The following is a 14,969-nucleotide window of genomic DNA, read 5'->3' on the forward strand; positions in this document are numbered from 1 at the left end:
ACGAGCCCCAGGAGCTGCTGCAGACCCACCCCAGCAGGGCCCGGGGAGGAGGAGGGAGCTGATCTAAGGGAGGTCCCGAAGCTCCCAGCGCCGCAGCGCGGATCCGGGGCAGGCCGGGAGAAGATGGCAGCCGCCGCAGAAGCCATCGCCTTGCGCCTGGCTCGGCAGGAGGAGGAGATCCGCTGGTTAACAGCCGAGATCGGCCGCCTGAAGGAGCAGGAGCCGGGGCGCAGCCCAGCAAGCAGCAGCCCGGAGCTGCACTGGCTGAGGGCGGAGAATGAGAAGCTGCGCTACCGGCTCCTGCACCTTCGGCGCAGCCTGACAGCTGAGCTGGGCCGCGGGGAGCAGCGGGAGCCGGGCCCCGCAGGAGGCGGCAAGGTAGCGCGCGAGGAGGGAGAGGAAGACGCCGAGCCTGCCCTGGGTGCCGGGCAGGGGCCTGCCTGGCACGCGGAGCGTGGAACCGATGGGGCTGGGGGGCCGCGGCAGCCCGTGGGGCTGGGCTGGGCTGGCCTGGAGGCCGAGGGGCGGGGCATCCCGTGGGGCGGGCGGCCTTGCGGGCGGCCATCTGTACTGGGCGGCCTGTCAGCTGTGGGGGCTTAGTGACATGAACACCAGCAACTATCACTCAAGCTCCCAAGACGCTCTAAACTTTCTCTTGTTTTAATTTGGGTCACTTTAAGGTCCCCCCCAAGCGATCACCTTTTTCTTCTGACAAGTGCTGAAACGTTGGCGTGGCCATTATGTGGAGGTGGAGAGTAGCTCCCTGAGCCTGCATTGAACATGGGTTGGAGCCAGGAACTTATTCCTTTTTTTGTTTTTGTTTTGTTTTAAATGAACTAGTATTTGCTTAGTGTTTGTGGTTTGGTCTGTGCTTTGAAAACGTGAGGTGCTATACTGGTGCTAATTATTGTTCAGCAAACTAGTGTGGTGCCTTGCTGGATTAGGGCAAACTGTCTGCTAGTCGATCCAGGTAGAATTGGGGTTATTTGGTAGGTTAGAGGAACATACTAGAAGAAGTGGCAGGTGTTGATACAAGCTGTATCCATAAGGAGAGTTTACCTGCCTTTTGTTCAGGTTCACAACTTGTATGTCCTATTGGCTGTCCTACATGATTCTACATCCTCAGGTAGCAGTATTTGCCAATTATTGGTGATGCCGGAGTTAGTGACTCCTTTAGGATAAGAACCTTGCCATAGTGATTCACAATTCTGTGACCAAGTTATTGCAATATGTTCCTCATGCACTTATCCTTTACAATCACTCAAACTTCAGCAGGGACAGACTGTAGCAATCCTTTTGTGGTGTTGCAGAGAGCAGATTACACAGGAGCTCAAATAGCTGTACTAGCTCTCGATGAATTTCTAGATGGAATTGAAATATAGAGCCTTAAATAGGTTACAGCCTAGTTACCTCATTGATGTCCTTCTCTCTTTATGATTAAGTGATCAAATTCGGTGTCCAGAGGCCTCAGCTGACATCAGAACTTTGCTGGCCAAACATGTAGTAATAGACTATGCTCAGTCCCAAAAAATTTACAGGCTAAAAAGAAAAGGAGTACTTGTGGCACCTTAGAGACTAACAAATTTATTTGAGCATAAGCTTTTGCATCCAATGAAGTGAGCTGTAGCTCATGAAAGCTTATGCTCAAATAAATTTGTTAGTCTCTAAGGTGCCACAAGTACTCCTTTCCTTTTTGCAAATACAGACTAACACGGCTGCTACTCTGAAACCAGTCTAAAAAGAGTTTACAGTCTAAACTAGAGAGCGGGATGGAAAAATAGATGCAGGGAGGTGAAATGACTAGCTCAAGGTCACACAGCAAGTCAGTAGCAGAACTGGAAATAAAACCCTTGTCCTGAGTAAAAGTCCATTACCTTATATTCTGGACCACAGTACCTCTCTATAGTCAGTTTGTTTTCAGTGTGGTCTGAGTGTGAGACTGGTTTCTTTTGTTTTCTCACCAAAGCCTGATTTTGTTGCTCTTCAGGCTTTTTTATTTTCCAGTCTTTTTGCAGGGAGGATTTTGTTGATATGTTGTAGCAGTGAGAAAATTCCAGAGGATTTGGAAAGTTTCTATCTCTTGGACACTGGGCCAGTTATTTTCCTGGACCAGTGGACATGCACCCAGAACATTGTATAGATAGGCACTTTTTTAATTTATGTGTTACAAAATGTCTTTCAATTTCTTCTGATAGGATACACCCCATGACTTCTTTAGCCCATCATCAGACTATGTCCCATTTCTGAATATTCTTTCATTGCTGTATATCTATCTAAATTACGTGCCTGCTATGGAATGTCCCAGTAAACATAGTAGTATAACTTTTTTTTTTTTTTTTTAAAGAATACCTCCAATGCAGGCCTGACTGGTGCCCAAAATAAGAAGAAAAAGGAGAAGAAAAAAGAAAATGAAGTTGTGAATGGGCTTAGGAATGAGGTAAGCAGATATTTTATAGTGCACAAAAGAAGAGTCTTTGCTAGGTTCAGAGCTGGTCCTCCCCTTTGTCACACCTTCTGCCTCATAAGTAAGGCTGCGAGTCTGTCACGGATTCTGTGACCTACATGACTTCTGCAGCAGCTGAGCCAGGCAGCCCCTGGGCCAGCAGCAGTTTGAGTGTGTAGGAGGGGGCTCAGGGCTAGGGACAGTGGATTGAGGGGTTCAGGGGGTGCTTACCTCGGGGTGAGGGGCTCCCATCGGCATGGCCTTGCGGCTCCTAGGCGGAGGGTCCAGGGGACTCTGTGCGCCCATACTCTCAGGCCCTACCCCCGCAGCTCCCATTGGCTGCAGTTCCCAGGCAATGGGAGCTGAATAGCTGGCACTTGTGGCCGGAGCAGCGTGTAGAGCCTCCTGGCACCTTCGCAGCCTAGGAGCTGCAGGGACATGCGGAGCCAGGTAGGACGCCTGCCAACCCCACCAACCATCCCCCCCAGCATCAGTGGGGGTCCCGGACCACCTTCCCCAGCACCCGCAGTGCCCCTCGACCGCCCCCCCCCCCCCCCGAGTACCTGTGGTCCTTGCTCAAGTTTTAGTTAGGGGTATATAGTAAAAGTCATGGACAGGTCACGGGCCATGAATTTTTGTTTACTGCCCATGACCTATCCGTCCGCCTTTACTAAAAATACCTGTGACTAAAATGTAGCCTTACTCATAAGGTATTCAGGGTCTCTGACAGATTTTGCTAATTTGTGTAACATAATTAGGGGTGGGAGGGATGTTTATATTAAGGAGATGTGGGAAAATTCTAGCAACTGGCTAAGACTTGCACACATTCTTAATTTTACACACTCACCCTCCCCTGGACTAATGCAATAAGCGCTGAATTGCGTAGTATAGATGTTGTAACAATGTATAGAAAGCCCATATTCGCTTGCAGCATGCGTCCCCACTACTGTGGCACCGCATTATCATTGATCCTCCCCTCCCCCACCGACTACTATTCTAGAAAATTCTTTGACCTATATAAGCGGCTGCGTCAGGTGTGCCCAGCGCAGTGTCTACAGTGTTTGTAATCTTTGTTGTGTGTATTCTACTGAAATAGCATAACAAGCCCGTGGCTTTACGTTTGAATTCAATCTTATGATACCCCCTTTTAATTTTAAAATATGGATCGGTTCGTTATTAAGATAAGAAAAGGAGCAGACAAACTGAATTATAATGAATGTGCTGATAGTAGTGCAAATACCTCGGACTCCTCGGTTAAGAACTTACATGAAGATAATGCCACCACCAGTTCCAGTGCGTGCAATAAACTGAGTAATGACCAACAGAAACAGACTTTGTCTCTTAGTTCAGGTCACTGTAGTTCCTATTTAAAGCCATCAGACATTCCATCTGATGACCTGGTCTGTGATATTCCAAAAAATAGATTAGAACGCCGGTCTCGATTATCTAGAGGTCCTTATCAGCCTAGATTGAGCATGTTTCCTGTAAGTAAAATAGGGAATAAACAAAGAAGTTTTCAGTCCGATTGGTATGAAAAGTATAGGTGATTAAAATATAGCCCATCAAAGGACGCAGCATTTTGCTTTTACTGCCATTTCTTCTCCTCTAAAGATGCAGCAAACAAAGGTCACACTGATCCAGCATTTACTGATAAGGGATTCAGAAACTGGCATAGGGCTAATGAATATTTTTAAAACCACCAACTGTCAAAATCTCATGTGTTGAGCTGTTTTTCATGGTCCAGTTTTAATAAAGGGAAACCTATGGATGTATTGTTGGATGAGGGCAAGCAGGCTTATCTGTCTAAACAAGAAGAAGAACGGTGCCATAACCAAAGTGTAATGGAGCGACTGATTGACATTGTTCTGTGTTTGTTTGGCAAAAGGTAGGAGACCATTCAGGGGTCACAATGAAAAAGCTGACGGTTTTGAGAGAGGTTTATTTCTAAATCTTGTCAATATGTTCCAGAAATATGATCCCGTAATGGCAAAGCATGTGCAACAATCTCCTCGAAATGCTACCTATCTGAGTAATCACATCCAAAATGATTTAATTGTGGCCTTGCACAACGTTGTGCAACAAAAGTTTGTGTCTTCACTCAATGGAAAAATGGTCTCCATAATTGCCGACGACACTACTGACTGTGGACACCATGAACAGATGTCCATTGTGGTGCGGTATTTTGACAATGAAAAACATAGTCCAGTTGAACATTTTGTGTCTGTTCAGAGACTATTAACAGTTGATGCTCAGTTTATTTTTGACCAGTTAAATGACGTCCTTGGCATTCTTAAAATTGACTAGTCATCAGTGATGTCTGTCTGTTTTGATGGTGCATCTACTGTGTCTGGATGTACTGCGGGAGTTCAAATGGAATGTAAAGAAAGCAGTGTACATAGAGTATTTCACTGTTTCTATGTGCATTGTTTGAACCTCGTCCTAGTAGATGCATGCACTTCAAGTAAACAAAACAGAACTATCTTTGATTTTTTTGGTGTTATTCAGACTCTTTATGCCTTCATGGAGGGGAGTCCTGTGCAACATGCAGTAATGGTTTCACAAGAAGTAGGATCCCAGTTGAAGACTTTGAAGTCACTATCAAACACAAGATGAGCATGCAGAGCAGAAGCAGTGGCTGCTGTAAAACAAAACTACTCCATGATTTTACAAGCTTTACAAGAGATTATCGAAACAACTCGCCTTGCTGACTCTAAAATAAAAGCCAGGGGCCTTATCCATGAACTAAATTAATTAAAGTTCATCTTTTCCTCTTCTCATGATGCACCCTATTCTCTAGATGGTGGTAAAAGTGAGTAAGGCTCTTCAAGCTCCAGATCTCAACTTACTTACTGCAATGACAGGGGTGAAAAGCTTGTGTAACTCTTTGGCTGCAATGAGAAGTGGCCCAGAATATTTTCAATCTATTTTCAATGACAGTGTGAAAATGTGGGTAAAGAATGATATATTGATTCTTCTAGTTAAGAAGAGAAAAATGTGCATTCGTATTGATGACGCATTTGAGTCCCAGCATCACTTTGATACAAAAGAGGAGCAGGAGAGAATAACTTCATTTTACCCACTCCTAGACTCAATGATTACCGGCATTGACCAGCAATTTGAACAGGAGACTTGTAAAATTGTGGCTGCAATGGGAAAACTGCTGAGCTCAGACATTGGCAAGGACGATATGAAAATCACTGCCAACAAATTTAAAGTGTCCATGGATGAGTTGGAAGCTGAAGTCGGATTGCTTTAGGGTTGTGATGAATCTGTTCCTAAAGGTAGCACTACAAACACCACCAGAGAGTGGCTTGATTGGCTAAAGGAATTGGATCGGTCTTCCATGTTCCAGACCTTTTACAAATCTATTCAATGCTTTGCAGTCTTACCTGTTACAAGCTGTTCATATGAAAGAGCCTTTTAGAAACTAGCACGTGTAAAAAAACAAACTAAGAAGTACAATGTCCCGACAGCGCCTCAGCTCACTCATGATTTTGTACATTGAACAAGAATTGGCTTCGTCAGTTAATTACAATGATGTGATTGAGGAATTTAAGTCCATAACACCTGGTGAGCAATGTCTCATTCTCTAGGACAGGAAGATGAAGAAACCTTCATCTGGTTTGGTCAATTTCGGTTAGCTCATTATCTGGTTAAAGATAAAGATCATAAAAATTGACTGTATCTTTGTATGTATGCCTGGTTATCACTACAGCAAAAATTTGGTATTTTGTGTCTCATTTTTTAAGTTTGTATTTTTAAAGTAAAGTTTAGTTGTTAATTTAAAAAAAAAAAGGTTAGTTAAATTTTAGTTTCTTTAGTTTGTTTGATGAATAAAAATAATGTCCTTTATGATTGAGTATTCAATAAATGTTCACCTTTTAAAAAAAAAAAAAATCCCTGGGTGCACACCCTAATGAAATGTGCTGCGCACGCCTATGCTGGGAATGGGGAACTGCGGCCAGTGGGAGCTTCAGGGCTGGTACCCACAGGCAAGGGCCGCGCACGGTGGATCCACCTGCCCCACCCCACGCCCTGGAGCCACTGCCGGACATGCTGGTCATTTCCGGGAGAAGCGTGGGGCCAGGACAGGCAAGGAGCTTGCCTTAGCCCCTCTGCGTGCCACTGCCACCCCAGAGCCGCTCAAGGTAAGTGGCCCCGAACCCCTCCTGCACCCCACACCCACCAGCCCCCTGCCCTGAGCCTCCAACCCACTGCCCTAAGACCCCACTGCACCCCGTGCCCCTCCTGCACCCCAACCCCCTGCCCTGAGCCCCTTCCTGCACGCTGCACCCCCTCCCACACCCCATGCTCCCTCCCGCATCCAACCCCCTGCCCCGGCCCTGCATACAATTTCCCCACCTAGATGTGGCCCTTGGGCCAAAAAGTTTGCTCACTCCTGCACTAGTTCCGTTGAATTCAGTAGTACTGCTTACAGTGTATAAAGTTAACAATGTGCAAAGCTGTTATTTTCAAGATAAGGGTTGACATGCATATTCTTGTCAATATTGTCCAAGAGTCAGAAAGGTTTCATCAGCTAAAAATGTGACGAGGATTTCAGCAGCTATGAGTGATACCATGGGGGAGTGGTATATGGTAAGCAAGAATACAGGGAAATGCTTAGTGGGCACCTCCCACCCACCTCCACCGAGTAGCCCTGGTGAGGGTTGGATTTTAGAATATTGCAATATTAATCTTTGTAACAATCTTGAAAATGGCCATGATAGTAGTTATAACCTGACACGTTGGGGGCTGAAAGTGTTTATGAATGTACGTATGTATTTATTTATATTTCAGAAGCACCTGGAGACACTAACAGAGATCAGAGCCTTATTGTGCTAGATGTTGTATAAACACATAGTAAATTAACCTCCCCTGTTTGTGTTCTCTTTTAAAAATAGTTTTGTGACCGCTGTGTGTGATTCTTACAGCTGCAGTGTGAGCCAAGCTTCATAGAAGACAGGCTGAAGCTTTATGAAACACTGAAAAAAGAGCATGATGCCTTGCTTGCTTACAGAGCAGCCAACCAGAGCAAGCCTATCAAAGTGATTCTGACTGATGGTAAAGTAATTGAAGGGGAATCTTGGAAAATGACACCATATCAGTTGGCTGCAGGAATTAGGTAAACTGCAGGTGTAAACATGTTTTAATAGATTGTGGTTTTGTTTATTTTTTCCCTCCCCCCCCCGCCCCCCCCGGTTTGGAGCTAGTTGATGATATAGGGTCACTGAGTGGATGATTGACTTTTTTTTTTAAATATTTGCTTTGCCTTGCTTTCATTGTGGAAGCACTGATACAGGTCTTGGACTTAATGCAGAAATCACTCGGTGTGGTTCTTTGGCCTTTGTTATACAGGTTATTAGACAAGATGATCAAAATGGTTTCTATTTTAAAATCCAATGAAACTGTCAGCAATTAACTCTGATACTTGAAATTTAATCCTAAATAACGATAGAATATGGGATTATTATTCAGTAAGCAGAATTCCCATCCTCTCTTAACCTCCAAATCCTTCCTTCAGGAGAGAGTAAGTCATCACAGGGTTTACAGTCTGTAACTCAAAAGTGAACCGAGTTTGAAAATGTTTTAAAAGTCTGTGGAGGCCAAAGGACCAGATTTTGAAGGTTATTCAGGTGCCTAAAAATGCAGATAAGTGCCTAGTAGGATTTTCGGGAATGCCTGGGCACCTAAATCCTTTAAAAATCTGGCCATATACAATATGCCTTTGATACTCATGTTATATTACTTTTATTCATTAGTCGAGGACTAGCTGATAATGCAGTAATAGCCAAAGTGAATGGTGAATTGTGGGATCTGGATCGTCCATTGGAGGGAGATTGTTCACTGGAGCTGCTTACTTTTGATAACGAAGAAGCTCAGGCAGTAAGTAAACGGTCTCTTGATTTTACTTGATTAAAGAAACTAATATCTTGAAAAGAAATCTCCCTTTTATTATCTTGATTTTCTTTTGTAATAAAAATCCTGAACATCAGTAGTCCTCAGTATAGTTCAATATATTGTATACAACAAAATTATTGTTAAATGATTAGTCAAGTGACAAATAATTTTGACTTGACTAGGTATATTTGATGTATATTATATATCTGCAATTTCAAAAGGGAATTTATGGATAGACACACATTGTTTGGACTCCTTTCTTTCTCCCTCTTTTAGCTAATGTATAGAAGTTGACTGAAAACAAAACAAAAACTACCTAGATTTGTATGTTAAGTTAAAAGCAGTTTGGTGTTTTAAAAATGTCTCTAATATATGTTGTGGATGAAGCATCTAAGGGTTTTGACCCTGGGAAAACAGTGGTAGTTAAGGTTGCTCAACATCTCAAAAGATCAAGTCCTAAATGTGTTAACGTGTGGGGCATCTTAGACTTTATACAGAAATCTCATCCTGATGCAGAATTTGACCTATGAATAACATATGTCTGCCTGCGTCTGCAACACTTCAGTAACTTCAGGCATGTGTGTATCTCACTCAGTGGAACTATGCGTGTGCATAAAGTTATGTGCCTAAGTTACTGTGGGCTAGGGGCTAAATGCCCCAATTCTGCAAAGATTTAAGAATGTGCTTAACCTTATGCACTGTGAATAGTCTCCTTGATTACCATATGGGACTAATCACAGTGCATAAAGGTAAGTCTGTGAATAAGTCTTTGTAGGATTGAAGCCTAAATTCAGAGTAGTTCAAAAGCTAAAAAACTTGTCATTGTGTAAGTGTCTCGATCAAATGTCCTCAGATAATGTGCACAATGGCATTTATAATAGTCAGACTGCTGTGTATGTGATCATTATTTGGGTATAAATTAAAGTTTTAATCAGAAATCAGCCTATTTATAAATGAACAAAACACAAAAAGATAGTTGTGGCTGAATCACACCAGAGGTCTAATCACTAAGCAAACTAGAATAAAACAGGGCCACAATGATACAGCTACCATCACGTTGAACCAGCATTCATCAGATACAATTATTTGAATTTACATTAATCATCCCACACAGTAGAAATAAAGACAGAAACAGCATTTCCTGCTTACGATTTAAATATCGTGGCTTCATCTCTCCACTTCTCTTTGACAGAAATGCCTGGCTTTTTAAAAAATTATGTAACACCACGAAGTCATTGTCCTGTGACCTGCTTTTCTGACTTCATTATTCATTTATAGGTTTACTGGCATTCAAGTGCTCACATCCTTGGAGAGGCCATGGAAAGTTATTATGGAGGCTGTTTGTGCTATGGGCCACCTATTGAGAATGGATTTTATTATGATATGTACATAGAAGACAGGTAAAATGTCACAGATGTCTATAAACATTTTGCTTTTGACTTCAGTACTTAAGGCTTAGTTATACTGAATCAGGTTTTTACCTGCATATTAAAAAGAAAGTAAAGTGGATCAATTTTTTGATTTAAACCTGACAGGTTAGTCTTCTCTTCATGGCAATTTTTGGAAGAAATCATTATTCCTATCAGACTCCTCCTCAAGACTTACAGTTACTGAATGTTTTGTGAAGAAAGTAGAACTTTGGGATAAAACTTTCTAAGGTGTCTAAGTGACTTAGGAGCATAAGTACCATTTTCAGAAGTGATAGACACTTGAGAGCCTAAGTTTTCAATGACTTTCAATTAAACTTTGTCTCTTATGTCATTTTTGAAAATGGGACTTCTGATCCCAAGTTACTTAGGTGTTTACCCTTTGTGTAATCATGTTTACAGTTATATACTTCTGTCTGCTTTCTATCTCTCTGGTGTGTATATATAGCCAGGCAAAACCGAGAACCTGAAATTGCCTAAAAGGATGTCTTTTCAGCTGACTTGGGCCACATGTAGCTTTTCAGTGCTGGCCCATGTGTTGTTAAAAGTCAATAGTAAAGAAGAATTTTTTTTTGTTTTGCTTATGCCTTTTCTACTCCCTTAAATATAAAGTTGGCCTAAATGTTTTTTCTCCTTGTTTTGTTTAACCTTGGAAATGTCATGAATATCAAGTTGTCTTCCTTGTTTTTTCCTGAAGTGTCTCTAAAAGTTGGAAGAACTGAACTGTCTGTTTTCTCAGTCCTCATCTGAAGGGGGGATAGCATTGAATCTTTTGTACAGAAAACTCTTCTTCCATTTGACAGGAGTTTGAGTTGAGTGATTTTTTTTTTAAAGCCTGACTAAGCGTCAGGTGCTTAGGTCTCTTGGTGCTGAGAAATTGTAGTGTAGATATTTGGGCTCTGGGACCCTGTGAGGGGGGAGTTTGGGCTCCAGCTGAGCACGAACATCTACACAGCAATTTTTTGGCACTACAGCCTGAGCCAGCTGACCCACGCCAGCCATGGTGCTTTTTATTCCCATGTAGACATATCCTAATGCACTCAGGTGCTGTGGAGATGGGATCAGTAAAAAAAAGAAAAAGGACAATTATATAACGGTATATATTCTTTTGAGGCCCCAATCCTGCAAACACTTATGCATGTGTTTAACTACTGCAGCGAGTAGCCCCATTGATTTCAATGGGACGTCTAACAATAATAAAGTTTAAGCCTCTACCTAAGTGTTCGCAGGACTGCGGGCTGAATGCATAGTTGTATTAAACTAAAGGAACAGTTGTAGTGATTAAATCAAAGGAGTCCATTCTCCTTACAAAAAAATGAAGTAAATGAATATGGTTCCTTACGGCATTTGAGGGTAATAAATTGTCCTAGTAAACTTTTTTGTTATTAAAAGTATAGTAACTTTTCTCCAATTTTTTGTTTAGAGGTATATCTAGTACAGAATTCCCTACATTGGAGAACACTTGTAAAAATATCATAAAAGAGAAGCAGCCTTTTGAAAGACTAGAAGTCAGTAAGGAGATCCTACTAGATATGTTTAAGGTAATTCTTTGGAGCTACTATAAGACTTGGAGAAATGAGCATGTAAAAATGATTTTTAAAATAGAATTTTAATTCATTTGGACACTATTATGATTTACTACTTTATCCATCTGTACAATGGGTATTAATTACCAGTCTCTTGGTAGTATTATGTTTTTAATATTTTGTAAAAGCACTTTGAGGTACTTGATGGAAAGACGCTACACATAATCAGCATACATCCAGACAGATTAGCTATATCTGATTGTCCTGTCTTCCCTGTATGTTTTATAACACTGTGTTCTTCCAGAAGGAATGTCAGGCTTTCTCTGCTATGTGTGATTATGTCATTATGTCTTTAGTAGTTTTAGTGCCTTCTAATGACATAAATGAGTGCTACCATTATACCAGAATGTCATTGTAGTAGTTTGTTAATCAAATTCTAGTTCCAGATATGTTTTTTTTTTCTCCCCCATATAGTACAATAAGTTCAAATGTCGTATCCTGAATGAGAGAGTTAACACGCCGACTACCACAGTATACAGGTAAAAATATACAAGAATCATACATTATTTCATTGCTTAAATAACTATACACTGTACTTTTATAATTGGACAGCAGGAATTTGGGAAGACTCCATCTAAATTGAAGGAAGAAATTATTTCCCCTAAATGTATTAAACTAGCACCCCAGACTTCGTGAAGCTTCCCTTTTTTTAACTAGGGCTCTGATCCTACAGATACTTGTGCACATACTTAACTTTAAGCACATGAATAGTCCCACTGAAGTCAATGCTTAAAGTTAAGCACATCTGCAGGATTGAGGCCTAGATCTGCAATTTGTATTTGTGCATAATTGCATCTTGTCTTCAGGGGGATGACACATGTCTCAAAATTACCCCCTGTCTTCAATGGTAGACAAGGGGAGCAAATCCACTCTTGTAATAATTGCCTCCCATCTGAGGGAGAAGAATAAAAGAAATGGTCACAAGTGGAATTTGAACCCACTAGCAGTAATGTTAACTGCTAGCATGGTGTTGGATGTGAATCCTGTCTAGCTGGGGTTGTGGAAAGCAAAGCTGGCTGGAAAATGCAAAAACTTCTTTTGTCAATTTTGTTGAGATGAAAACTTCCTTACCTGCTTTGGTGGGAGAGTGTACAGGCCACAGGATGTCCTAGATCAGTGGCTCTCAACCAAGGGTGAAAGTAAGTCGACTGACCTACCGGTACGCTGGGGCCAGCTCTGGCCCCCGGAAGGGGCAGGGCCTAGGGCAGAAGGGGCGGGGTTGAGTGGGTCAGAGCCAGCCCCAGCCCATCCTGTAAGGTAAGTGCACCCCCCACCGGGGTAGCAGCAGCAGACCGGGGCTCCGGGGGCTATTTAAAGGACCCAGGGCTCCCCTCTTCTACCGCCCCGGCCCTTTAAATAGCCGCCGGAGCCCTTGGGAAGTGGCGGGGCTCCAGCGGCTATTTAAAGGACCGGGGCGGCAGAGGCAGCTGGAGCCCCGGCCCTTTAAATAGCCCCCAGAGCCCCCCCACGCTAGGGCTCTGGGAGCTGTTTAAAGGGCCTGGGGCTCCCCTGCTTCTATCGCCCCAGCCCTTTAAATAGCCCCTGGAGTAGCTGCGGCGGGGCTCTGGCAGCTATTTAAAGGGCTGAGGCGGTAGAAGTAGGGGAGCCCTGGGCCCTTTAAATAGCCGCCGGAGCCCTGCAGCCGCTACCCCGAGAGCTCCAGCAGCGGGGCTCTGAAGGCAATTTAAAGGGCCTGGGGCTCCAGCCACTGCTGGGAGCCCCAGGCCCTTTAAATTGCCCCCTGGGGAAGCCGGGCTGCCCCAGTACGGTGCACCTGCTCTTGTCGGTATGCCGTACCGGGGTGTACTGGCTTACTTTCACTTCTTCTCTCAACCTTTCCAGACTATTGTACCCCTTTCAGCAGTCTGATTGGTCTTGCATACCCCCAAGTTTCACCTCACTTAAAAACTACTTGCTTACAAAATCAGACATAAAAATACAAGTCTCACAGCACACTATTACTGAGAAATTGCTTACTTTCTCATTTTTACCATATAATTGTAAAAATATAAATATTATACTATACACTAAAATGTAAGTACATAGAGCAGTATAAACAAGTGATTGTACGAAATTTTAGTTTGTACTGACTTTGCTGGTGCTTTTTAGGTAGCCTGTTGTAAAACTAGGCAAATATCTAGATGAGTTGATGTACCCTCTGGAAGATCACTGCGTACCCCCAGGGGTACGTGTACCCCAGGTTTAAACCACTGTCTTAGATGGCATCATTAGGTAGTTGAGGGTAGGTGCTGAGTATTGCCCAAGAGTCAGCTTCCTATGACTCAAGCGGGAAGCACTTTGCAGTACTGGCTCCTAGTATATTTCTGACACTAGACCTCATGCTGCACAATTGCATGTAAAACACACCTCATAAATTTCTGACCATTTACGTATAATTATTGTATTAGTAGATGTGTGCTAGTCACCATACCTTTTCTTGTACATTATTACTGACTATATTTTAAAGTGTTGTAAAATTTTAGGAATAAAAAGGTTTGTGTCTGAATTATTTTGTTGTAGGTGTGGTCCATTGATTGATCTCTGCAGGGGCCCACATGTGAGACACACTGGAAAAATTAAAGCCTTAAAGATTTTTAAGGTAAAGAGTAGAAATTGATAAGCTTTCAAAGCTAACTAGAGCAGGGGCAAGATTGAATTATACTGATGTGTGTATTAGAGGGTTTTTGTTTTTGTTCCTCCCTCCTCCCCGAAATGCCATAGACTGGGGTCTATTGTCTTGATTGTCGCATCGTTGAAGCCATCCTTAACTTTTGTCCCTATGCGCACCCCAAATAAAATTGCTGATTACCATACTTCTGCCCCCCCAAAATTAACTGACTCTTGTCTATCCTGATTGCACTCAGCTCTGTAGTGATGTAAATGAACAGGATCAACTCATTTTTATAGATTATTAGTGTAGCCATTTGTTTGCAAAGTAAGGGAACATCCATGTTTATTGGCACAAAAAATAATGTTTTGCTGTTTTCTTTATTTTTAGATCCCATTAACTTGGCCAGCTGCTAACACATGTGCATCTCAAGACCACCTCTGGTCTGCTACCACATGTTGTTCCCACACCCTCTGTCAAGCCCCCAGTGGACACACTGAGATTGTCTCCCTTCTACACCAAAAGATCCCTGTAGAGTGGGTGACCACAAGACCTATAATTATATTTTTTCCAAACCTGGAATGCTTACCCTGGGTGGCTTGAAGGGGACTGTAAATCATGTGTAACCTGTAGGAAAAAATCAGTGACAAGCATCTGTTTATATCTTTTTATGTTTTCAAGGCTTTCTTTTCAAGGAAGCAGTCTAGAAACTTATTTTTGTAAATGAAAACTGAGAATCCTTCATTTTTTCCAGGCCCCTGAAAGTCTGGGGCTTACATGACTGCTAATGTTGTCTTAGTTTTCTGTACCTGAAAGTACTGCTTCTTTAAAGTGACATTCTGCACAAAAGAACCAGAATTAACTTGTGCAGATGCTTGTGGTAATAAGGTAATATAAATTACTGGCAACCATTAATTGGTTAATTTGGTTGGGCGGTCAGAGTCCTTGATCTCCTTTGAACATTCAGCATCCTTTTGTTCAGTTAACTTTGTGCTTGAGATCTGTGG

At 42.5% G+C, this 14,969-nt stretch overlaps 1 protein-coding gene across 2 annotated transcripts in view; it reads left to right on the top strand.

Annotated features, from left to right (window-relative positions):
- LOC125643780 (threonine--tRNA ligase 1, cytoplasmic) overlaps positions 1-14,969 on the top strand; it is a 27,496-nt gene continuing 12,527 nt past the window's right edge. Inside the window, exons 1-8 of one of the 2 annotated variants that reach the window (XM_075133041.1) lie at positions 1-378; positions 2,345-2,437; positions 7,375-7,565; positions 8,203-8,326; positions 9,620-9,741; positions 11,192-11,309; positions 11,769-11,833; positions 13,875-13,953. In XM_075133041.1, the coding sequence (XP_074989142.1) occupies positions 124-378; positions 2,345-2,437; positions 7,375-7,565; positions 8,203-8,326; positions 9,620-9,741; positions 11,192-11,309; positions 11,769-11,833; positions 13,875-13,953 (1,047 nt within the window). In that variant the 5' untranslated portion in view covers positions 1-123. The remainder of the gene's footprint in view (positions 379-2,344; positions 2,438-7,374; positions 7,566-8,202; positions 8,327-9,619; positions 9,742-11,191; positions 11,310-11,768; positions 11,834-13,874; positions 13,954-14,969) is intronic. The other variant, XM_048866935.2, reaches the window with a different exon arrangement.

Source organism: Caretta caretta, chromosome 10, assembly GCF_965140235.1.
Source record: "Caretta caretta isolate rCarCar2 chromosome 10, rCarCar1.hap1, whole genome shotgun sequence".
NCBI lineage: Eukaryota > Metazoa > Chordata > Testudines > Cheloniidae > Caretta > Caretta caretta.